This window comes from Scyliorhinus torazame, chromosome 21, assembly GCF_047496885.1.
Source record: "Scyliorhinus torazame isolate Kashiwa2021f chromosome 21, sScyTor2.1, whole genome shotgun sequence".
Taxonomy (NCBI): Eukaryota; Metazoa; Chordata; class Chondrichthyes; order Carcharhiniformes; family Scyliorhinidae; genus Scyliorhinus; species Scyliorhinus torazame.
Genome location: NC_092727.1, coordinates 118,828,773 through 118,853,326, shown reverse-complemented (window position 1 = coordinate 118,853,326; position 24,554 = coordinate 118,828,773). Strand labels below are relative to the sequence as shown.

Below are 24,554 nucleotides of genomic sequence, written 5' to 3'. Positions count from 1 at the left end.
CAGTCTGCGCAATGGCTTTGTAACTTTAAGAAATAAATAAATTGACGCAAAACCCAGCCAGTTCCACACTCGCCGTATTCTAATCCCAGAACCAGCCTACCAGCCTTATTATCCAAGCGGAATTTTGATTCTTGGTGCTGCTCTAGTAGAAAAGTGACGCGTCATTCCAGGAGAACAGCTATTGCCCCATCAGCAAAGACGACTATGTGCAATTGTAGAATAAATATAACTTTATTCTTTTGCCAGTAGACTTCATGAAAAGTTCAACAGTAACTTCTGCACAGAGAAAGCCTTGTTGTAGGAAATCTTACTGTACAGTCTGACTCGGTACACTAACACATCCATGAACAGAACAGGAACTCGCCATTAACAGTGGAGGTGTCAGGTTAATGATTCAACTAAATGTGTAACTGCACCTTTCCATTTGATAAAACCACGGGTGGCTGTTTTACAATAAAAAAAAGTGTAAAATATGACACTGAATTGGGCCACAGTGCCACTCACAAACACAGATGTGCTGTCACTGGGCTGGGAGGAAGGTGGCGAGGGGCGTGCTGGAAGGAATTCGGTCACAAAGTGGAGCGGCAAGATTAACATCCGTGAACAAGAGGAAACCACACTGCAGCCAGGGGAGGAAAGGATTTCATCACGATCTATAACTCACAATGACTGCCCCATCGGTTCTGGGGCACAGCCAGGAATACATGTCGCGTTACTGGGAAATAGGTGCCAGCTTTTGGCCACTTGAGCCATGCACTGAAAAATAATTTGCGATGGTGACCATAACCAGTAGGTGGCACTATTTGCTCACGTTTGCTGTGGTTGTGTGGTTACGCAGCATGGGGAAAACAGACTTGGGCCGAGGCCGCCTTGATCAAATCGAGAGATAAAATTCAAATAAATATTATATATATATATATATAAAAAATTAATACTGAGCTGCGAATTCTCCTTTGAACGAAAACTGGAGCCACTTGAGGGGGAGAATTTGCTCAAAGATAAAACCTGCGCCAAAAAAATAACTTCAAATCTGGTAAAGCATCGACCCTGCACCTTCGGAAAGGTGTGTTTTTTATCCCGGAACAGTCACCAAACTGGGAGGAGGTGGGCTGAAGGGCTTCCTTTGTATGGTGCTCTCCAGCGATTACAGACTTGTACAATTGGTATCCAATTTCAGGGCACCTTCGTCGTGATGTCCAAACGAGATGGTCCAAACCGTCTGTGGGAATCTGCGCAGTGAGAATCTGGATGCACTTTGTAACGTTCTTTTATTGATTTAACCCTGTGAAGCCCGTGTGCAGCAGAGGGAGGAGGCTGGGGAGGGTGGGGGCCTCGCCACACCTCAACAGCGATTCTGGGACCTCACTGAAGCCCAGACGAGGTACCGATTGCCTCGGATCTTACATCAGCCGAGTCTGCGAGCTCTGAAAATCCTATCTGGAGCTCCCGGGAGTTATTGCCAATTGTACCTATGCTGAACTCTTAACATAGCGATAGAACATACAGTGCAGAAGGAGGCCATTCGGCCCATCGAGGCTGCACTGACCCACTTAAGGCTTCACTTCCACCCTATCCCAAAACCCAATAACCCCTCCTAACCTTTTTGATCACTAAGGGCAATTTATCATGGCCAATCCACCTAACCACCACATCTTTGGACTGTGGGAGGAAACCGGAGCACCCGGAGGAAACCCACGCAGGCACGGGAAGAACGTGCAGACTCCGCACAGACAGTGACCCAGCAGGGGATTGAACCTGGGACCCTGGCCCTGTGAAGCCACAGTGCTAACCACTTGTGCTGCCCACTCCCTGTGCATCTTGCTGCTGCTGCTTTGTGCTCAGGGTGAAAGACTGTCGAATTGCACATGCTAATAGCATCTTATTTCCCCCACCCCATGTTTCTCCTTGGATGGTGGCTCCTCATCTCTATTGGATCAATGGGAATGAAAGCCTCTGAATTCTATTGTCCCTGACTGCAACTCCTCCCAAAAATCTGGGTCTGGGATATGAGTGGAAAAGCAAACTCCTTTTAAAGCAGTTGTGAGGTCCCAGATTAAGGAAAAGAATCTGCTTGAGGTCTATCTTCTGAGCCAAACAGATCCCGGAGCATCACTTCAGGTCAGATCCATTTGTGAATGGCTCCCCTTGTCTACCTGATGCAAGGCCAGTGTTCCTCAGTCAAGAAAACATGTTTCGGCGTCTGGCAGGTAAATTAATTCATTTTTTAAAAAATGCTTCGACTGAATCTCATTCCAGACGGACAGCCCAGTGATTCTCACAGCCTTTTAACCTTCACAACTGAACACAGGGACCTTGCGTCCTTATCCTTCTAGTTTTTCATCTTGTCACAGTTCAGTCACCAACCCAAAGAAATCCCATCATCGGAGACCTCAACATCCACCGAATAAAAGAATTTGACCTTTGCCAGGAACAGATTCGCAAGCTGCGGGACCTGGCGCCTGCAATTGGACTTCTAATTCTGATGAAGGGTTGAGGGTCAAAATAATTGCCTCACAACTGACGTGAGAAAACTAATCAATAACCCTTCTTTCCCCCCCCCCCCCGCCCCCATCCCAATCTCACGGCCCAATCTTTCTGACGGAGGAACCCAGATCGATCGAAAATGGTTTCAGTCTATTCGGCTTCTGTTTTCAGTCTGACAGTTGTTCAAATACGCCGAATCGCGAGGGCGGTTTTGGGCTGCACCACCAGTTTTCTATCACCTGAGCGCACACAACGCCAGTCGGTCACGAGCTTCGCTAAATGGTAGCAAAGGCCTGAATGGTCTGGGGTTTGAGAATTTGAATTCAGCATGAACCAAAAAAAAAAAAAAAGAATCTGGGAAATGCCACGTTGGCGCCAGTAGAAGTGACCACGAAGATGTTGAATTGTTGCAAAAACCCAACTGGTTCAACTCGTGTCCTTTAGGGAAGGAAATCTGCCATCTTTATGTGGCCTATCTATGGCTCCAGTTCAACACCCATGGGGCTGACTCTTAACTACCTTCTGACCCAGCTTTAATAAGCCACTCAATCATATCGAACCTCCACCAGTGATCACCACCACCGTCTCTGGGCAATTAGGGGTGGGGCGATAAATGTTGGCCTTGCCAGCAATGCCCTCGTTCTGAGAAGGAGTATAAAAGAATCCAGGTTTGTGCCATGTTGGAAGAGCAGTTTGCCTGACCCGAGTCGAGATTTGCAAGTTGACGAGAGAGGTAGCAGACGAACAATGAACTTTGAAGGAGTGGCGTTTCACCTCAGCCTGCGGCAGCGCACTTGTATCCAGTTAGGCCTGATTTACTCTTAGGAAATGCGCATGGCTTCAAACACGGCAGCCTCAAATATCAAAAAATTCCAATGCAGTTTAAAGTGTTAACTATAACAAGATTACTGAGAGTCAAACAAGACGAGGTCGAAAGGTGATTTATCATTCGTTTGAATGAACTATCAGAACATACTGAGCACTATGCAGGTCTATGTTCACAGTACATCACGGTCAAATCCTGAGAAGCTCAAATTCCTTTTTTTGCCAATGACACCACTGGATGTGACTGAACCTCCTGTGCAAACTGCAGTTCAAATGAATCCACTGATAATTTCTCAGGTTGATACGTATGGTCAGTGAGGACAAGGCAAGGCTTGTTCGCTAAAGCTGTCCCCAGCCCCACGGATACACTTCGCCACGGTTGGAGGTAGCGCACTATCTCAGACTCCAGTCAATTAAAGCCCAAGGATACGGGATCCTTCTCAGTCAGCATCTCTGAGCTGTAATTGTGACCCTTTTCTCGGTCCCAGACAGGGAGCGGGCACCGTCCAATCCAGTCCTGTCCATCTCAATCACAGCGCGGAGTGTGAAGCATGGCCGTGGCGTGTGATCACACATGCACGGCTCCCTCGCCGCGCCGTGGCCTGGGAGGGATATTTGAGACCTACACAGTAATTCAGAACCACGCTCTCTCAGAGTAAATGTGCTTAAAATGAACAGCCAACCAACAAAGGCATAAAAGAAAAGATTGGAAACCTCTTGTGAGTACATTAAACAGAACAGCATATTTACAGACATCCCTAGTGTAACCTCGTTACCTTCATTATCTTCCAGCTTGTATGCAACTCATTTCAAAAATGTAATGAAGCCATAATTTGTTTTCCTTCCTCCTCTGGTAAATCCAATATAAACAGTTCAACAAAAAATAATCAGTTAAATGTTTCATTCATATAAATCTTTCTTTGTTCAAATTCCTTGCTTTTGGATGCCACTGGACTTTGCGCTGGTGACCCAGTCTATCAGCTAGTATTATATGAGATTATGAAAGATAAACAAAAGGAGAGGAAAAATATTCAAATAAAAAAACTACAAAGGGTCTTCATTGTTCTCTCCTAGCATTAAATCAAAGCAAGTTCTAAAACCGGAAACCGAAGGCTTGCAAAGTGAAGCATAATCTGCTTCAAGAATGGTTGATTCCTATTTCGGCGAGGGGTGGGTGTATATGTGTGTCTGTGTGTGTGTGGTGTTCATCTCTGCTGCTCAGCACAGCCCTGAACTCGTGTCCATCTCAGTTAAGCACATTTGAAAGAGCTTCCAGCGTGGTTAAGCACAGTGTTTTAAGTTCCAACTCAGTCCCGATCGCCTTCCGCAAGCTGCAGAGTATGTGGCAAACAATACCGTGGCTCTCCTGTGAACACTTCACCTTTTACAAACACGTCAAAATGTCCATGTGAGTGAGAGTCCGACTCACTTGCACCTTACTCCCGAAGCTATGGTGACTGAGTATTGGGGCTGCTGCTGGCGGAGCTTGGGGACATGCTCGGGCTACTGCACGGGCGGGCAGCACTGCTTTTGCTACAAGGTGAGGAGGAAGGGTCGATGCCGTCGGAATTCTCCAGCATTTCCTGAATGAGTGGTGGCATGGATCCGGGAATCTCCATTTTGAGGGTGATTACCCGCTCAGCTCCTGCGAAGAGAGAGAAAGAGAAAAACATGACCATTTAACTGAAGACACTGAGAAAAAAAGTGATACTGCAGCAACTTATTGCCAAATATCAGAGGGTGGCACTGAGCCAGTTGACGGACTCCAGCAGCAGGGTCCATACACGAAGGGCAGGATTGTAAATCAGGCATAAGTAATTGAAGTAAAGTTTTCTTCTTTTCCCTGTCCTGTTTTCTTGCATCTTACAATCATTGCAATTAATAATAAGTGAACAGTCATTACTAGTTTAGCACACAGCTAAATCGCTGGCTTTTAAAACAGACCAAGGCAGGCCTGCAGCACGGTTCAATTCTCGTACCAGCCTCCCCGAACAGGTGCCGGAATGTGGCGACGAGGGGCTTTTCACAGGAACTTCATTTGAAGCCTACTTGTGACAATAAGCGATTTTCATTTTTTCATTTCATTACAGTCTACCCCCTTTACCATCCATTAAAGGATTTGATGTTTTTTATGTTGAGGGAATGTGTGAATGCAACTGCTTATTGTTGACTGTGATGGCCTATGGCCATACTGGTCTGAAAACGCCTGATCTCACCTGATTTCGGAAGCTAAGCAGACTCAGGTTAGCACTTGGATGGGAGACGGCCTGGGAATCGTAGGTGCAGGTAGGCTAAGAAAAAAGTGTTGATGGTAACAGGGTGATACCATGGTCCTCAACGGATGTTCAATTGGGATCTAAATGAGGGCAGCACGGTAGCACAAGTGGCTAGCACTGTGGCTTCACAGCGCCAGGGTCCCAGGTTCGATTCCCCGCTGGGTCACTGTCTGTGCGGAGTCTGCACGTTCTCCCCGTGTCTGCGTGGGTTTCCTCCGGGTGCTCCGGTTTCCTCCCACAGTCCAAAGACGTGCAGGTTAGGTGGATTGGCCGTGATAAATTGCCCTTAGTGACCAAAAAAGGTTAGGAGGGGTTATTGGGTTACGGGGATAGGGTGGAAGTGAAGGCTTAAGTGGGTTGGTGCAGACTCGATGGGCCGAATGGCCTCCTTCTGCACTGTATGTTCTATGTCTATGTCTAAATGGCCAAGGCTATGTATCCTATCAAAATGACAGACATTTCAATGTTAGCCTTCTTTCGAGAGGGCTAGAATGCAAGAGCACGTATATACTGCTGAGGCCGTATAATGCTCTAGGCAGACTCCATTTGGAATATTACGAGCAGTTTTGGGCCCCGTATCTGAGGAAGGATGTGCTGGCCTTGGAGAGGGTCCAGAGGAAGTTCACAAGAATGAGCCCGCAAATGAAGAGCGACTGAGGACTGTGGGTCTGTATTCAATGGAGTTCAGAAGGATGACGGGGGGGATCTCATTGTAACTTACAGAACACTGAGGGGCCTAGATAGAATAGACGTGGAGAAGATGTTTGCACTAGTAGAAGAGACCAAAACCTGAGGGCACAGCCTCAGACTGAAGGGACGATCCTTTAAAATTCAGATGAGGAGGAATTTCTTCAGCCAGTGGGTGGTGAATCTGTGGAACTCCATTGCCGCAGAAGGCTGTGGAGCCCAAGTCACCGAGTGTCTTTAAGACAGAGGTAGATAGGTTCTTGATCAATATGAGGATCGGGGTTATGAGGAGAAGGCAGGAGAATGGGGATGAGAAACATATCAGCCATGATCGAATGACGGAACAGACTCAATGGGTCGAATGGCCCAATTCAGCTATGTTATGCCCAAACATTGTGAGTGAAAAACGGGGGAGAGTTTTCGATTCGGCCGCCAACTGAGTGAGTGCGAGTGAGCAGTCCTTTATTAGCAACCTCTGAGCATCAATGAATGACACGCTTTGTTTTACATATATAAATTAAAAATATAGGTCAGCATCCTGTTAGAATATAGTGCCTAACATTGGGAGTTTATCAGCGTGGAGAGTATGGAGAGTCCTTTCGGGTACTTTACACAGGGTGAGAGGTAAATTTAAAAGAATATAGCCATTTAAAGATTCGGGCACAAAACAACATTAGCCTTTCAAAGACAGCATGTAGTTTTAATGTACACACTGACCGTTGTCAAGTCATATTTGGCAGGAAATTTAATCTGCATCCAAGTTATGCACCATTATAACGTACTGACGGTATAATGTACTGATTGAAAGATGGGTGGCTCCATCCCCATTGAGCTAAAATGAGCCTGTTAATCTCCGCAGCCCAAAGCATCTCAGTCCTATTGACATCAGTCACAGCGCAGTTTGATGTACTTGTTTTATTTTTGGTTGAGCATCACGCACACTCACCTTTGGCACTGATGCTGCGCAGATCTGTGATCTTCATCAGCATTTTTGGGAACATGTGGGGCTTGTTCGGTCGCCTTTTCCTCACGTAGATCTTCAGGGCTTCCAACAACGGCTCCTGCAGCTTGTCCACTTTCTCTGGCTCCTCCAAGTCCTGACGATCTACAAAAAATAACCCCAGGATTATTCGAGAACTTTTATTTCTCAGTTCCATCCTCATGTTCCTCAACTTGCTTAATTCACACTCTCGCTGCCAACTACACCAGTCGGTTAAATGCAGACAGAGCATGGAGGAGTTGTGACAATGTTGTACTTCCTGTATCCCACCTTGTGCTCAGTACCATTTGCCCACGCCTGTGTTTGCTGATCCTCATTGGCTCCCAGTCTGGTGTCGTCCTGATTCTACAAAGCTCTTCTTTAATTTCAAATTTCCCCCCCTGGTCGACCCCCTCCATGCCTTCTTGTCACTCCCTCCAGACATAAACCCCTCTGTCATCTATGGCTTTTTGCACCTCCCTGATTTTCTGTGCCTCAATACCAGAAGCCTCTCTCCCTTCCTGCAAGATGCTCCTTAAAGTCTACCTTTTGGATCAAGATCAAGTCAACTGTTCTGATACCCCCATCAACATAAGATGGTCACCAAGATATCAAATAAGGAATTCAGAAGAAATGTTTTCATGCAAAGTGTGGTGAGAGTGTGGAACCCGCAGGGCAGCACGGTGGTGCGGTGGTTAAATCCAGGTTCAAATCCTTCCACTGCAGATGGTGAAATTTGAATTCAATAAAAATCTGGAATTAAAAGATTTTTAATTCGATGTCGTTAAAAACCCATCTGGTTCACTAATGTCCTTCAGGGAAGGAAATCTGCCATCCTTACCTGGTCTGGCCTACATGAGACACCAGACCCTCAGCAATCTGGGTGACTCGTAACTGCCCCCTCGAGGGCAATTAGGGATGGGCAATAAATGCTGGCCCAGCCAGCGACGCCCACGTCCCAGGAACAAAAAAAAAAATATGACAGAGAAGGGACTTGATGGTTCCGATGATCGATTTAGATGAGGAAAGTTAGGAGAACGCTGAGCTGGAACCTAAACTCCAGCATGAACTGGTGGGCTGAACGGCCTGTTTTTGTGCTGTGCATCTCATGAATGCCTCATGTGGCACGGTGTTGAATTTTGTTCAAGAATCACTCCTGTGAAATGTTTTGAGCCATCATACTACATGAAAGACATTATGTAAGTTGTTCCTGTGCAGTTGACGCAGTATCCCAGTGAGGCAAATTATAACGTTGTACTGGATGTTTATTGATGCCTTATTTATAATTGCCCAGTTTCGACTTCAGCTGAGCCAGATTTATAGGCACTGAGAGCTGAGGGATATCATACCCAGGTGGCCACTTTCCATGATTCTTCTGTCTGTGTCAGATGACTACTTAACAGTGGGGTTCACTGTAGTCAAGCCTAATTTTGTTCTCATCTGACGTTGACACACACTTGCATGTTCCAGCCGGGTGGTTACTCACAGCGATGACGTGCAGAATCCAGGCTGATTTCTATCCTCTTTACCCACGGATTGCAAAGGCCAATTTTACCTCTTCAATGACCATTCCAGCTAATTTGACACTTCCTGCGAGTTGAACCAGATCTTTTGGTCTATGTGAGTTAGCTAAAGAGCCAATGCGGAATTCAAAAGCCTTCTTAATAGCTGTAAATGTCAGTAATACTCCTTTTTGTGTGTGCGAGTCCTCAGTTTCTAGAATGAGTAGATTAATGGAGAATTTTACAGATAGTTTCTAAAGAGAAGTCAAAAAACTCAAATCAGTAATATTGAAGAGAGCTGTCTATCTCAGAAACATTTATACTGCTGATTGCAAAAATCATTCCATGACTATGCCCTTGCAGTATCTGTTGCCAGGTCAGTCGCTGATGAAGATACACATCCACTGGGAATTGAATAAAGAATGTGCTCATGCTCATTTCACTTATGACTCTTAATAGCTATCAGTCAGAAAGGACATTATCGTCCCATCTGTCTAGATTGGTTTCAAACCCAAATCCCAGCTGCTAACAGGACAGCGTTCCAAAACTGTGCATCAAACGTTCTTCTACCCATCAGACACAAAAACAGATTTTCACTTCCATCCCCACCTTCTGGACAACTTGATTCCGGGGCCCAAGCCATTGAAACATGCTGCGTATACTCTTCTTTCCCACATCCTTTATTCTCTCATTGATTTTCTCCCCACCTCTCCTGAAGGACATTCACTCCTTTCTGGGGTTAGGTTCCACGGGTCCCAATTATTTTTCTGGCACTGTACCGAAGTAGCCAGTATTAACGTGTGAATGTAGACCACAAGTACCGGCAACCTGTTAGCTGGAGGAAACTGAACAGTCAACATTGATGCTGTTCTCGCCCAGCAGCCACATATAGACATCTCCAGCCAGTAATCAGGAGCAGGGGCAACCAAGAGTCCACACCAAGTTTGGTTGAAACAAAAACTTACTTTATTTTACAATTACCATTAGAGACAGCTCCACTCGATCCCTACTGGGTCTTCTCTAGTTGGTGACTCACTGGCCGACTCTATTCATACAAAGCCAGGTATTGTTAGGGGTGCCCCTTCCCCTTATTGGGGGAGCTTGTACTCTGCAAGATCCAGGAGGTAGTTAATCATGGGACAGCACAGTGGCACAGTGGTTTGCACTACTGCCTCACAGCACCAGGGACCTAGATTCAATTTCCGCCATGGGTGATTGTGTGGAATTTGCACGTTCTCTTTGTGCGTTTCCTCCGGGTGCTCCGGTTTCCTCCCAAAGTCCAAAGATGTACAGGTTGGGTGGATTGGTCATGTCAAATTGTCCCTTAGTGTCCAAAAGGTAAGGTGGGGTTATGGGGATAAGAGTGGGGGTAGGGTGCTGTTTTAGAGGGTTGGTGCAGAGACACGGTGGGCAAATGGCCTCCTCCTGCAGTTTCCTTCTCCTCTATGTAGATACATTTTATTCTGTGTACATAACGGTAAATATACTTTGTTCAAAAACTCAAAAAAAAATATTTATTAAAAAATAAAATAAAATAAATATCATCCATACCCCGTAAGACGTGTGGTCTATAACAACTTTCTCAACCCAGAGGGATTGAGGTGGCATTGTTGTCCTGACTGCGGCCAGCTACTAAAGACTAGAGATTGAATCTGGGATCTTTATGGTCCACATGATTTACTACACAACCTAGGGGAGTTATTCTCTGAGATTTTAAACAGTAAGAATAAACTAGCAATCATTGTACTGATCGTGTGAGGAATGAAGCTACACTTTGATCCTCCAACTGCTGCTACACGCAAGAAAGGAGTTTCAAGCATGTAGAAAATTAAAATTAGTGGTCTCTCAGCTATAGCCAAAGTACTTCATGGGGAATACATTATAGATAAATCAGAAGTAATTTAAGAACATAAGAAATAAGGAAGAGTAGACCATACAGCCCTCAAATCTGCTCCATCATTCAATATGATCACAACTGATCATCTGCCTCACCTCCACTTTCCTGCCCACTCCCATATCCCTTAATTCATTGAGAGCTCAAAAATCTTTCTATCTCAACTTTAAATATACTCAATGATGGAGCATCCACAACTCTCTGGGGTACGGAATTCCAAAGAGTCACAAACCTTTCAGTGAAGGAGCTTCTCTTCATCTCAGTCCTAATTGAGCAGCCCATATTCTGAGACTGTTGCTCACCCAGTGTTCTACATTCTCCAGTCAGACGATAGAACCTCTTAATGGCTAGCTAGCCTGCCGAGCCCCTTCAGAATTTTGATCACCTCTCATTCTTTGAAATGCCAGGGAGCCCGATGCCCAATATACTCAGCTTCTCGTCACAGGACAACCCTCTCATCCCAACCTAATGGATCTTTGCTATACTGTCTCCAAAGCAAGTATACCCGTCTTCAAATATGGAGACCCAAAATTACGCAGTGACGTCCAACAGCAACAATGAGATGAATGACCTGTCGACATGTTTTTGATGTTGTTGCTTGGAGATTAATTGTCTCAGGACACTGGGAACACCCCTTGTCCATTCCTGAAATATCGCTCTGAAATCTACACATCGATCTGAATCATATGGAAAAGACTTGACAGCTGGTCCGAAGGACACATCTCCATAGATGCAGTACTCCCTGCAATGTCAGGTTCTAAAGTCCTGGAGTAGTATATTAATTCACACTCATCTGAGGTGGGAACGCCAGCAACGGAGCCAGTATTGCTATAAGAGAGGGGTAAGGGTTAATAAATATTAAGTGCAAAGGTTAGTTTAATTACTACCTTCTTGCATCTTGTTGATGGTGTTTCAGTCTAATAATTAAAATTATTACTGGCTCCAGATGAAAATCAATTGATGTTCTAACCAAACCACATATTACAAACACCAGAGGGTGATATAAGCATGCAATGATGCTCTTCTGTGGTACACAAAACATGTTGATAAAACTGGCCCTATTTCCAAATATCAGTGCACGTTATGACACGAACTGTTAATGGATTTGCATGACCAGTTGGCAAACAAGTCCCAAAATTTTCATGTTTGCTGAATACAAACTGGGCCAAGTTGTTCGTGGAGACACGAAAAACTATGGTCCTTCTCTTTAAATCAGGATGCCAGCAGTACACTTTGATTGTATGTAATTACTGCCCTTCTCGCTCCTGCAGAGAGCAGGTTAGATGCAATGAAGCAAACTTGAGGCAAAAACTCCAGAGACCAGATTTTAAAAAAAGCAAAGCCAGTGTTGTATTTAGATTTGACCAATTATAGTGACAACCCCCCCGTGATCCAATGTTCTGCACATCTGGCATCAAACACGTCACTCCAGCAGAGATCACTGTACAGTGGGAACTCTGGCTGATTTCTCCCTCCCGAATCCATGATCACTGACGGCATGTGTAGCATCCCGCTAGCCCAACCTTGGTCAAGATTAGTTAAATCAGTGTAGAAAGAATATTGAACTTCCCGGTTGAATATGGCTCAGTAGTCCTCTGAATAATGTCATTACTTCTTAATTTGTCTCTTTAAACACTGCCATACAACAGGCTTGGTGGGCTATCATGAACCTGTACGACGTAATTTTTTGGAACAATCCTCAACATAATTTAAGTTAGTACCTGCCTCCATTCTAGACTCTTAGGCTGGCGAACAAATAAATGTCACGCTGATTGAAGGTAAAAGTTTCATTTGGAGTGCACTTAATACTCAACAGAACTGAAATATTCCCAATCGTGAAACACGTCAAACTTCAAAGATGGACAACTGGCAATGCGTTTCTCTGTTTAGTCAGTGAAGTTTAGCAATAGGGCTGCCAGGTGACTGTATTGGCTAGAGGGTTCAGTGAGGATGGAGGTGGCTGTATCAGTTGGAAGATGTGGCTGGGGGTGAGGACTGCTTTGGTGCTCGCTACTTCCCTCAGAGCGGTGAAAGCATGATGTTTTCCTGCGAGGATGTGCTGAAGCTAAAAGGGGCTGTGTTCCTCAGAATACAGTAGGGTTAGATGTTGTGTGTTCCATTGTGGGTGCGATGAGATTGGAGAAAGCTGTGTTACTTGCAGAGTGAGGTTGGAGTGGAGATGACCATGTTTCTCAGAAGGTTTGTGCGGCTGCTGAGTCCTATTGGAAGTTGGCTCTATTGGAAAGGGCCCAGTAATGGTGTCCATGGGTGGTGCCTGTTCTTCAAATATTTAGTGGGGATATTCGGGCTGGGAGACTGTGCTGAACTCTTACATACTGTTACCAATATGAATCCGGTATAACCAAAAAAATGCCAAATCCTTTCCATCCTGATGGGTAAAATAATCCCTCAACACCAGTGAATAACACCTGGAGAAAGTAACGCACCTTATCCCAAGTCCAACTGAACGTGGCCTACTTCCGTGATTTTCTGTTTTCCACATTAGTGTCCTATTTTAGTTTGCAATGCTAGGTAAGTATCAGGGAAATGTGGGCATTAATAGAGTTGCAAGGTTGGCCTCCATTCTACGGCTTAAACATCAAGGACTCTTGTGCTTGAAGATTAAGAATTCACTTCAACTGGGTAACACTTTAGCTGGAGTGTCTGTTGTAAATTAGCACTTGCTGTTTAACAGAGCTGAAACTCTCCCAGCTGTAAACCCTGCAGCGTTTACTGGCAGCGTTATACATCATTTATTTTTAAAAAAAATATTGCTGTCATAATAAAAAGATCATAGACAGCTATTATCTTTTTTTTAAAAAGAATAGAACGGCTTTGTTTAAACTATGCCAAAAAATGTATCATTTTAAAAAAAGTGAAGTCTAATTAAGGAGCTCCTCCGATGGTAATGACTGAACTATTAAAAACCAGAAGGACAAAGGATCAATTCCTGATCTGTGCTGAGTGTGCTGGCATCAGCAGCTTCAGGTGCTGCAATTTGCCAGGGTTTAGGGAGGAGGAAGACCAACCCACTCCAGCCAGCGACTTCATCAGGGGGTGTGCATGTCTAGACACTGAGAGAATGGGAGTGGTTTCAGCTGTGGTACCCAGCCCCGTGGGCAAACAGCACGCCAACACTCACCGTCTAAACTCATACCAGGTAATTAACACTTGGACAAAGTACCAAAAGGTGGAACAGCACATGCAGAACTCAGACCTCAGTTGTGATTAACACTTTCAGGGAATGGAAGAGAAAATGGGAACAAAACAGCCCAAAAAGATTCACAGGTTAGTAACCGTCCGTATAGGTCTGTTGCAGCATTCAGTGAGATAGATGCTGACCTGTAACTTAATTCCATATCTAAATACCTGTGGTTAAAAGACATCTATCAATCTCAGATTTAAAACTAACAATTGATCAATTGCCTCGTACTTGCAGAATAAAGTTTCCAAACTTCTGACAACTGTTGTGTACGGAGGTGTTTCTTAATTTTGCAACTGAAAGGTCAGGCTGTAATTTTTCAGCAAGGTTCCTCCAATCTGAGACTCCCCAATCGCTGTCATGTAATAATTTCTCTCTATCTTTCCAGTCTTGAAAACTTTGATCAAATCACCCCTTAATCTAAAAAATTCCAGGGTATCCAACCCTGGTTTGAGCAGCCTCTCCTTGTAATTTAACCTTTGGAGCCCAGGTATTATTCTAGTAAATCCATGCTGCACTTCCTCAAGGCCCTCCTTTGGCAAGAGCTTGACCGAAACATTATCAATGAATTATTACACTTGCATAAACAACCAGTTTACTGCCATGTTAATTTGACTTTCGATCTTTTTAACAATCGTGGCATTACTTTGCAGTATTACAGCTTAGTTGCACATTTAGTGCTTGTTTACCTTGGACACTAAAAAAACTGTTTCATAGATTATCATAGAATTTACAGTGCAGAAGGTGGCCATTCGGCCCATCGAGTCTGCACCGGCTCTTGGAAAGAGCACCATACCCTGTTGGCACAAATCTGATCAGCATTAGTGCAAACAGCACATTTGTCACATTAGGGGGAGGGGGTGGCGTTGGACTATTGCCACCGGGCTAGTAATCCAGAGATAAAAGCAAATTACTGCGGAGGCTGGAATCTGAAACAAAAACAGAAAATACCGGACAATCTCAGCAGGTCTGACAGCCTCTGTGGGGAGAGGAGGGAGCTGACGTTTCAGGTTCGTTCAGACTCGAGATGCTTCAGTGTGACTTGGACAAGTTGACTAAGTTGCTGAAATAAATGCAGGTGCAACAGGTGGGGAAGAATGTGGTCGCCTTATCTGAGGAAGGGTGTTCTTGCTATGGAGGGAGTTCAACAAAGGTTTACGAGACTGATTCCTGGGATGGCGGGACTGATGTTTGAGGAGAGATTTAGACGGTCAGGATTATATTCCCTCAAGTTTAGAAGAATGAGGGGAGATCTCATAGAAACCTATAACATTTTAATAGGACTAGACAGGGTAGGGAGTGATGAGCTTGTAGGATTCGCTACCAAAGAAAACAGTCGAGGCCGAAACGTTTTGGGCGGGATTCTGTGTTTGGAAGGCTATGGGCTGGATTCTATGATTTTGCGGCTAAATGCCGATGGCGGTGTGGGAACAGTGGCGTTTTATGCCACAAAATCGGTGCCAAACCCTCACCGATTGTGGGACCGATGAGAGGCGAGCAGCGGCACGATGTAAAATTCCCGGCTCCCGCACCAAAAACGGCCGGAGAATGTCTGGGTCCGTGGCCGCGCACGGCAACAACCTGCAGCGGTCGCGCCGTACAACATGGTGCCGGCCGCGCACGGTCCCAACCTGCCAGATAGTGCCCCCCCGTACCCCCTCGCCATCCCCCATCAGTCCCCCCCCAGCCCCTGCCGAAGACCCCTGGCCAGCGCAACGCCCCCCCCCCCCCCCGAACGACTGTGGCGGCGATGGACACAGTCCGCAGCCGCCACACGAGGTTGCCGGAAATTCAGAGCTGACATGTCCTGCGCCATCGGGAAGTCAGCCCATCAGGGGCAGAGCATCAGGGGAAGGCCTTCAGGTGACGTCCTGAGGCGGTCCCAACAGCGAGCGGCGTACTCCCCGATGACGTCGTTTTGGAGGAGGCAGAGCGTCCAATCGCGGCTTCAAAAGGAATTCTCTGCCCGATCGGCGATTATGATATCGGCGTTGGGCAATGGAGAATTCCGCCCTATGTTCTCCAGCCGGCGGTGAATTGCAACCGGTTTATGATCCCCCTGGGAGTGCAAACCAGCAAGTAATTGGTGTTCCTTGCCATGCAAATAAGGATTTCTGCTATTGGGCACCATTTTCAATGCTCAGCCCGATAGCAAGGTCTCGCAGCCAGCCACCACACCGCAAAGCAGCCCAAACCCCCCACACATGGCACAGCAGCTCCCCACCCCCAGATTACCTGGGTGCCCCCCTCCTACACCCAAGTACGGGGGTGACCAGCCTCCCTGAGGGACCTCTGTAATAGGGAGACCCTCCCCAGGGAGCCTTGTAATAGGGAGACCCTCACCAGGGACCCCTGTAATAGAGAGACCCCCACAGGGACCCCTGTAATAGGGAGACCCTCACAGGGACCTCTGTAATAGGGAGACCCTCACAGGGACCCCTGTAATAGGGAGATCCCAAAGGGACCACTGTAAAAGGGGACCCCCCCTGACCAAAGGGACCCCCCACAAGGACCACTGTAATAGGGGGACCCCCACATCACAGGGTCCCCTGCCAAAGGGACCCCCCACCACGGACCACATCAAAGGGAGGTAAGTGCAGTGCAATCGCACAATTTGAGTGATTGGAATGTACTTAGTGCTTGGGATGCACTTACCTCTCTTGGTCAATGTTTGTAAACATTGGGGTTTCACCAGTTGGGCCATTGAACTGTGAAGGGAAATGAATGAATCAAAGCTGTCGATGGTTTGTACAAGCTGTCAATCACAGACCACTACTAGAAAGCTGTTCTCCTTCGAGGAATGGACACATGGAGCTTTAAGATGTAATTCTTCTCACTGTCCCGTCTGGACTTTACTCTAGCTTCCAGACAGGGGTCTCTTTTCTGTGGACGGAATGGGGGTTGTGTGTGGAGGAAGCTCCCTTTAGGCAAGGGGTTCCTGTGGGCAGTCCCCATATTACAGGGATTCCTGTGGGGGTCCCTTGGTGGTGGTGGTGGGGTTGGGGGGGGGAATAAACAGGCAGTGCACTGTGGGGGTGGCCCTCGGTTGGGCTTGGATGGCCTCTTCCAGCATGGTCCTGGTGTGGTGGACCTCATTGGGACAAGGGCAGTTACCCCTTTGGCCCACCACACCACCAAACCAGGGCCATACTGGTAGAGAACACAACGGGATCCACACCCATGCGATTCCTGGCCGTGGGTACTGGAGAATCACGGAGGGCTGGAGCATCAGTTGCCAGGCCCACTAAACGGATACAAATGAGTCATTAAGACCCTTTTGCATTCATTTACATCGCCCCATTGGCACGCAGTCGCCAGCGGGATGTTGGAGCATCATGACTGGGTCGGCGCCAAGCGTTGATCCCGTTTTACCCCTGATGCCCGGTCCTCCATCCCGGAGAACGCGATGCGGGCGTCCCGGGATGGAGAATTCCACTCTGTATGATTTGAGGAAGGAGTTAGATGTAGCTCTTGGGGCGTAAAGAATCAAAGGGCATGGGGCGATAGCAGGAACAGGTTACCGAGTTGGATGATCAGCCATGATCATAATGAATGGCGTAGCAGGCTCGAAGGGCTGAATGGCCTCCTCCTGCTCCTATTTTCTATGTTTCTAAAAGCAATGGTGGTTGAAATTGTGAATATGTTCAAGTAATTTGCCTCATGTTTCTGTGCCTCTCACTCTGTGTGTTTATGTGCACGTGTGTGCTTGTGGCTTTGTGTGCGTGGTGGGGTGTGCGTGCATGTGTGTGTTTGTGAGAGAGGGACAGCTGCATCTTTCAGACTATATTTTCCTCTACTTTCAATCTATAGTGAAAAAAGTTACTCTCCCCACAGTACACCATTCATATCAACTCTTGCCAGCAAAGACAGTAAATGCAGGATTAAAATACCCTGCCAATGTCAAGCATTTGATGTGGACATTCAGGTGCTCTTTGAATAGGGGAGCATGACCCCAAATTACAGTGCAGCTTAAACTCTATCATAAAATAAAAAAGTCTAGCGTTGACAGTATTTAGAATTCACTCAGAAGAAACTATCCACGTCATTGTCAATCATCTCAACACTCAATTGGCTCTAAAGCCTGCAGCCTGGAGAATGGTTGATTTGCGTTTGGGGGAATGATCTGTTTGTGCTTTTTAGTTGGTCAAAGGCAAAGTGCATCCGTCATCTATTTTCAATGAATGCACTCGATGGGAAATCATCATCAGCTTTTTATAAAAAGCCTGGGCGGCACGGCGCGCAGTGGTTAGCACTGCAGCATCACGGCACCAAGGACTCGGGTTCAATCACGGACCCGGGGTCACTGTCCGTGTGGAGTTTGCACATTCTCCCCGTGTCCGCGTGGGTCTCACCCCCACAACCCACACTAAATTGCCCCTTATTTGGAAAGAAGAATTGGGTCCTCTAAATTTATTTTTAAAAAGCTTTTTATACAAAGCTTATTGTAAAGCAATATAATGTATATATTATTTTTACATTGTATCCGTGCCATTAGCTGTTACTGTACCCTAACTCCACAGTGTTTCTGACAGGCAAAGCTGCTTAAATGACTGTGTGACTTCCAATGCTAAGATGACATTGTCACTTACTTCTCTATGTGTCCCGGTTTCTAAAAGGCCATTACCATGAAATCCAATGAGTAAATTTCATCTGCTTGCAGACTATGGACTAGAATTTTACTGCTACTGGGCTCCAATTCCTTTGAGCAACCATTGGTGAAATCCATCTGGACCCTGTGCTTTATTGTCATAAATGTGGCTACTTTGGCCAAGTATTTTCTTTCTACCCTAACCGTTGTAATATCCGGTGACTTTTTCTATTGTTGTAATTCCCTCTTTGTTACTCATGTCAGTGAAAAGAGAGGTGCAGTATCTATTCAATTTCGCTGTCATTTTAGAATTATCCTCTGCAAATTTATCTTGTTCTTCCTTCTGTGGACCTATTCCTACCTTAGTTTCCTCTGGCTATTCATGTGCGTACGGAATAATTCATAATTCTTAATTTCTTTGATATTTTAATTTCATATTTCCCCCTTGCCTGTTTAACCTCTTCCCATAGCGTTTTATATTCCCCTATGTCCTTACCTCCTTTCTCATTAATATACTTATAATCATACACCCCGACAGCACAGAAGGAGGCCTCTTGCCTTTGCTCCAATCAGTCCCATACCCCGCTCTACGCCCATTGCCCTGAAATCCTTTAATTTGCAAGTTTTCACCAAATCTCTTTAGCAAAATGTAATTGAATCTGCTTCCACCATCTTTTCAGGCGTTGCATTGCAGGTCACAAATCTTACTGCATAAAAAGGAAAAACATTCGTAGTACCTCCCCTTAGCCAGTAATCTTAAGAATGTGCCCCGTTACTATCTTTCCTGCCAAGAAAAACAATTTCTCCCTGTTAACTCTATCAAAACCCATCTTCGTTTTGAAAACCCCGTGAAATATCCCCTTAACCATCCCTGCTCGCAGACCAGTTTCAAATTCACTTGCCTCTCCATGTAACTGAAGTGGCTCAACCTTGGTCTAATATTTTGCTATTCTGTACCCTCTCCATAAACCTTTGGTATCTGGCTTTTTCTTCAACTTGAATTTAATCGTCCTCTTTATTTATCTACAGCATCTTGACCATTTTGGTTCTTAATTTTTGAGTGGAATATATTCCTCCTGAACTTTACTAATCTCGCTGTTTAAATGTTGCCGTCTGTTTGGCGATTGTTTCCCTCTAATTTGCCTTGCTTAGGCCCGACCTTCATACTTTGTTTTTCTTTTCCCCAATTACTTTGGGCATCGTATTATCAGTATCCCTCTCAAAACTTGTTGAAAATCTTATTTTTTCTGTGATTGCTGCTCCCTTGCGTGTACCCCTTTTACATTCCCTTCAAGCCACACAGCATCTTGACTTGCAAATATAATCGCCATTTCTTCGCTGTTGCTGGATCAAAATTCTGGAACTGCCTTCCTAACAGCACTGCAGATGTACCTATATCAGATGGACCTCAGCTGTTTAAGGAGGCTGCCTCTGCCCTATTCTCAAGGGCAATTAGGGATGGGCAACAATGCTGGCCCAGCCAGGGACACCGATATCCCATGGAAGAATAAAAAAAGGCTCCAATTAATTTACCATTATTAATCATGAAGCAATTGTGAACAGTAAAGTCATCATGTTAATATCTATTAATTTTCCACATCGTAACATAATACAATGCAGTTCCCATCTGCAGCTCTCGTGAACGGTGGTAAATTATAGTATTTTCTTACTTACCTCCACATATGAGGCAGATGGCACTAAGAAGCCCAGTTTCTGCATCGTCCATCTCCAGTGGCAGTAATTGATTGGCAAACGCAAAAACCAGATCGGTGAGGGGGCCAAAGCCTGCATTATGCATCTGTGTCCTGTTCAACGTAAGGCCATCAGAAAAAGTCATGGTGTCCTGGTCAGGGGTGTACCTGGTACAGATTCGCAGAATCTAAGGAAATAAAGAAACACAATTCAGTGCATGCCAATCAAGGGCCAGATAGTCAGCGAGTCAGAAAGACACCACAAACCTGAAAAATTGTGGGTGGGACCTGGATGCTGCAAACCCCGCCCCCATTTACAACAGATCCTTTGTTTTTGCCAGTATGGGAAAAGGGGCAGGGTGGGATTCACACAGGAGGGGAATTCAAACTCAGCAGGGCCATTTGAATTCAGTGTTGAGTTCATACGGACCCCATTCTTGCTGTCGCAAGGGTCTTAACCCACAGCATGGGAGTCACAAATTGTTGGAGTAGATGTAAAAACTCTTAAAGGGCAGTTAAGGACATAAGAACATAAGAACTAGGAGCAGGAGTCGGCCATCTGGCCCCTCCAGCCTGCTCCACCATTCAATGAGATCATGGCTGATCTTTTGTTGACTCAGCTCCACTTTCCGCCCGAACACCATCACCCTTAATCCCTTTATTCTTCAAAAAACTATCTATCTTTATCTTAAAAAACATTTAATGAAGGAGCCTCTACTGCTTCACAGGGCAAGGAATTCCATAGATTCACAACCCTTTGGGTGAAGAAGTTCCTCCTAAGCTCAGTCCTAAATCTACTTCCCCTTATTTTGAGGCTATGCTCCCTAGTTCTGCTTTCACCCGCCAGTGGAAACAACCTGCCCGCATCTATCCTATCTATTCCCTTCATAATTTTATATGTTTCTATAAGATCCCCCCACACCTTTCTAAATTCCAACGAGTACAGTCCCAGTCTACTCAAGCTCTCCTTGTAATCCAACCCCTTCAGCTCTGGGATTAACCTAGTGAATCTCCTCTGCACACCCTCCAGTGCCAATTCTTCCTTTCTCAAGTAAGGAGACCAAAACTGAACACAATACTCCAGGTGTGGCCTCACTAACACCTTATACAATTGCAGCATAACCTCCCTAGTCTCAAACTCCATCCCTCTAGTAATGAAGGACAAAACTCCATTTGCCTTCTTAATCACCTGTTGCACCTGTAAACCAACTTTTTGCGACTCATGCACTAGCACACGCAGGTCTCTCTGCACAGCAGCATGTTTTAATATTTTATCATTTAAATAATCATCCCTTTTGCTGTTATTCCTACTAAAATGGATAACCTCACATTTATCAGCATTGTACTCCATCTGCCAGACCCTAGTCCATTCATTTAACCTACCCAAATCCCTCTGCAGACTTCCAATATCCTCTGCACTTTTTGCTTCACCACTCATCTTAGTGCCGTCTGCAAACTTGGTCACATTGCACTTGGTCCCCAACTCATCGATGTATATTGTGAACAATTGTGGGCCCAACACTGATATCTGAGGGACACCACTAGCTACTGATTACCAACCAGAGAAACACCCATTAATCCCCACTCTTTGCTTTCTATTAATTAACCAATCCTCTATCCATGCCATTACTTTACCATTAATGCCATGCATCTTTAAGGTCGGCATAACTGTCAGGATCTGAAGTTCCTTAAACACCCCGCTCTTTAAACTTGGAAAAACAGGCTGCAGCTGCCAGTGAGAGTTAACAAGACCACGCTGGTCCACTGCTTTGATTGGCAGATATAGGCTAGAAAATAAAAGTAGCATCTGGTCTTGCAGTTTCAATAGAGCCCATTTTGACATTTTTAAAAAAAGGGCTATCATTGTGCCATTATGAATGTGGAGAATAAAGGGCGGCATGTGGCACAGTGGTTAGCACTGCTGCCTACGGCGCTGAGGACCCGGGTTCGAATCCCGGTCACTGTCCATGTGGAGTTTGCACATTCTCCCTGTGTCTGCGTGGGTCTCGCCCCCACAACCCAAAGATGTGCAGGTTAGGTGGATTGGCCACGCTAAATTGCCCCTTAATTGAAAAAATAATAATAATTGGGTACTCTAAATTAAAAAAAATGAATGTGGAGAATATGAGACGGGTCTGACGAGTCAAGAAATTTCCCAACTTGAACTACCTGCCTCAATAGTCAAAATCTGGCCTCAACTCTTCAGTTTCACGATCAATACAGGTATATAGTTCAGATACTCAACATTGATATCAAATGGCCTAAACTGTTACAGCACAATGACGTGTCGTATACATGTCTCTTAGGCCATACTGACATGCACGAATCACTAGAACATAGAGCAGTACAGGCCCTTCGGCCCTCGATGTTGCGCCGACCTGTGAAACCACTCTAAAGCCCAGATGTCCATGTCTATCCAATGACCATTTGAATGCCCTTAGTGTTGGTGAGTCCACTACTGTTGCAGGCAGGGCATTCCACGCCCTTACTACTCTCTGAGTAAAGAACCTACCTCTGACATCTGTCTTATATCTATCTCCCCTCAATTTAAAGCTATGTCCCCTCGTGCTAGACATCACCATCCGAGGAAAAAGGCTCTCACTGTCCACCCTATCCAATCCTCTGATCATCTTGTATGCCTCAATTAAGTCACCTCTTAACCTTCTTCTCTTTAATGAAAACAGCCTCAAGTCCCTCAGCCTTTCCTCATAAGATCTTCCCTCCATACCAGGCAACATTCTAGTAAATCTCCTCTGCACCCTTTCCAATGCTTCCACATCCTTCCTATAATGCGGCGACCAGAATTGCACATGATACTCCAAATGCGGCCGCACCAGAGTTTTGTACAGCTGCAACATGACCTCATGGCTCCGAAACTCAATCCCTCTGCCAATAAAAGCTAACACACCGTACGCCTTCTTAACAACCCTCTCAACCTGGGTGGCAACTTTCAGGGATCTATGTACATGGATCTCTCTGCTCAGCCACACTGCCAAGAATCTTACCATTAGCCCAGTACTCTGTCTTCCTGTTATTCCTTCCAAAATGAATCACCTCACACTTTTCTGCATTAAACTCCATTAGCCACCTCTCAGCCCAGCGCTGCAGCTTATCTATGTCCCTCTGTAACTTGTAACATCCTTCCGCACTGTCCACAACTCCACCGACTTTAGTGTCATCTGCAAATTTACTCCAGGTCATTTATAAAAATGACAAACAGCAGTGGCCCCAAAACAGATCCTTGTGGTACACCACTAGTAACTGGACTCCAGTCTGAACATTTCCCATCAACCACCACTCTATGTCTTCTTCCAGCTAGCCAATTTCTGATCCAAACTGCTAAATCACCCTGCATCCCATGCCTCTGTATTTTCTGCAGTAGCCTACCGTGGGGAACCTTATCAAACACTTTACTGAAATCCATATACACCACATCAACTGCTTTACCCTCATCCACCTGTTTGGTCACCTTCTCAAAGAACTCAATAAGGTTTGTGAGGCACGACTTACACTTCACAAAACCGTGTTGACTATCTCTAATCAAATTATACCTTTCCAGATGATTATACATCCTATCTCTTATAAACCTTTCCAAGATTTTGCCCACAACAGAAGTAAGGCTCACTGGTCCATAGTTACCTGGGTTGTCTCTACTCCCCTTCTTGAACAAGGGGACAACATTTGCTATCCTCCAGTCTTCTGGCACTATTCCTGTAGACAAAGATGACTTAAAGATCAAAGCCAAAGACTCAGCAATCTCCTCCCTAGCTTCCCAGAGAATCCTAGGATAAATCCCATCCAGCCCAGGAGACTTATCTATTTTCACACTTCCCAGAATTGCTAACACCTCCTCCTCATGAACCTCAAGCCCTTCTAGTCTAATAACCTGAATCTCAGTATTCTCCTCGACAACATTGTCTTTTTCCTGTGTGAATACTGACGAAAAATATTCATTTAGCACCTCTCCTATCTCCTCGGACTCCAAGCACAACTTCCCACTACTGTCCTTGACTGGCCCTACTCTTACCCTAGTCATTTGTTTATTCCAGACATATCTCTAGAAAGCTTTAGGGTTATCTTTGATCCTACCTGCCAAAGACTTCTCATGTCCCCTCCTGGCTCTTCTTAGCTCTCTCTTTAGGTCCTTCCTAGCTAACTTGTAACTCTCGAGCGCCCTAACTGAACCTTCATGTCTCATCTTTACATAGTACGAAGTCTTACAACACCAGGTTAAAGTCCAACAGGTTTGTTTCGATGTCACTAGCTTTCGGAGCGCTGCTCCTTCCTCAGGTGAATGAAGAGGTATGTTCCAGAAACATATATATATAGACAAATTCAAAGATGCCAAACAATGCTTGGAATGCGACCATTAGCAGGTGATTAAATCTTTACAGATCCAGTGATGGGGTAACCCCAGGTTAAAGAG

At 45.4% G+C, this 24,554-nt stretch overlaps 1 protein-coding gene across 13 annotated transcripts in view; it reads right to left on the bottom strand.

Annotated features, from left to right (window-relative positions):
• Positions 1-212: 212 nt before the first annotated feature.
• Positions 213-24,554, bottom strand: part of raraa (retinoic acid receptor, alpha a) — a 756,690-nt gene continuing 732,348 nt past the window's right edge. For all 13 annotated transcript variants that reach the window (XM_072487386.1, XM_072487388.1, XM_072487385.1 and 10 more), the window contains 3 exons: positions 20,112-20,316; positions 7,219-7,377; positions 213-4,954 (listed from right to left, as the gene is read on the bottom strand). In XM_072487386.1, the coding sequence (XP_072343487.1) occupies positions 4,758-4,954; positions 7,219-7,377; positions 20,112-20,316 (561 nt within the window). In that variant the 3' untranslated portion in view covers positions 213-4,757. The remainder of the gene's footprint in view (positions 4,955-7,218; positions 7,378-20,111; positions 20,317-24,554) is intronic.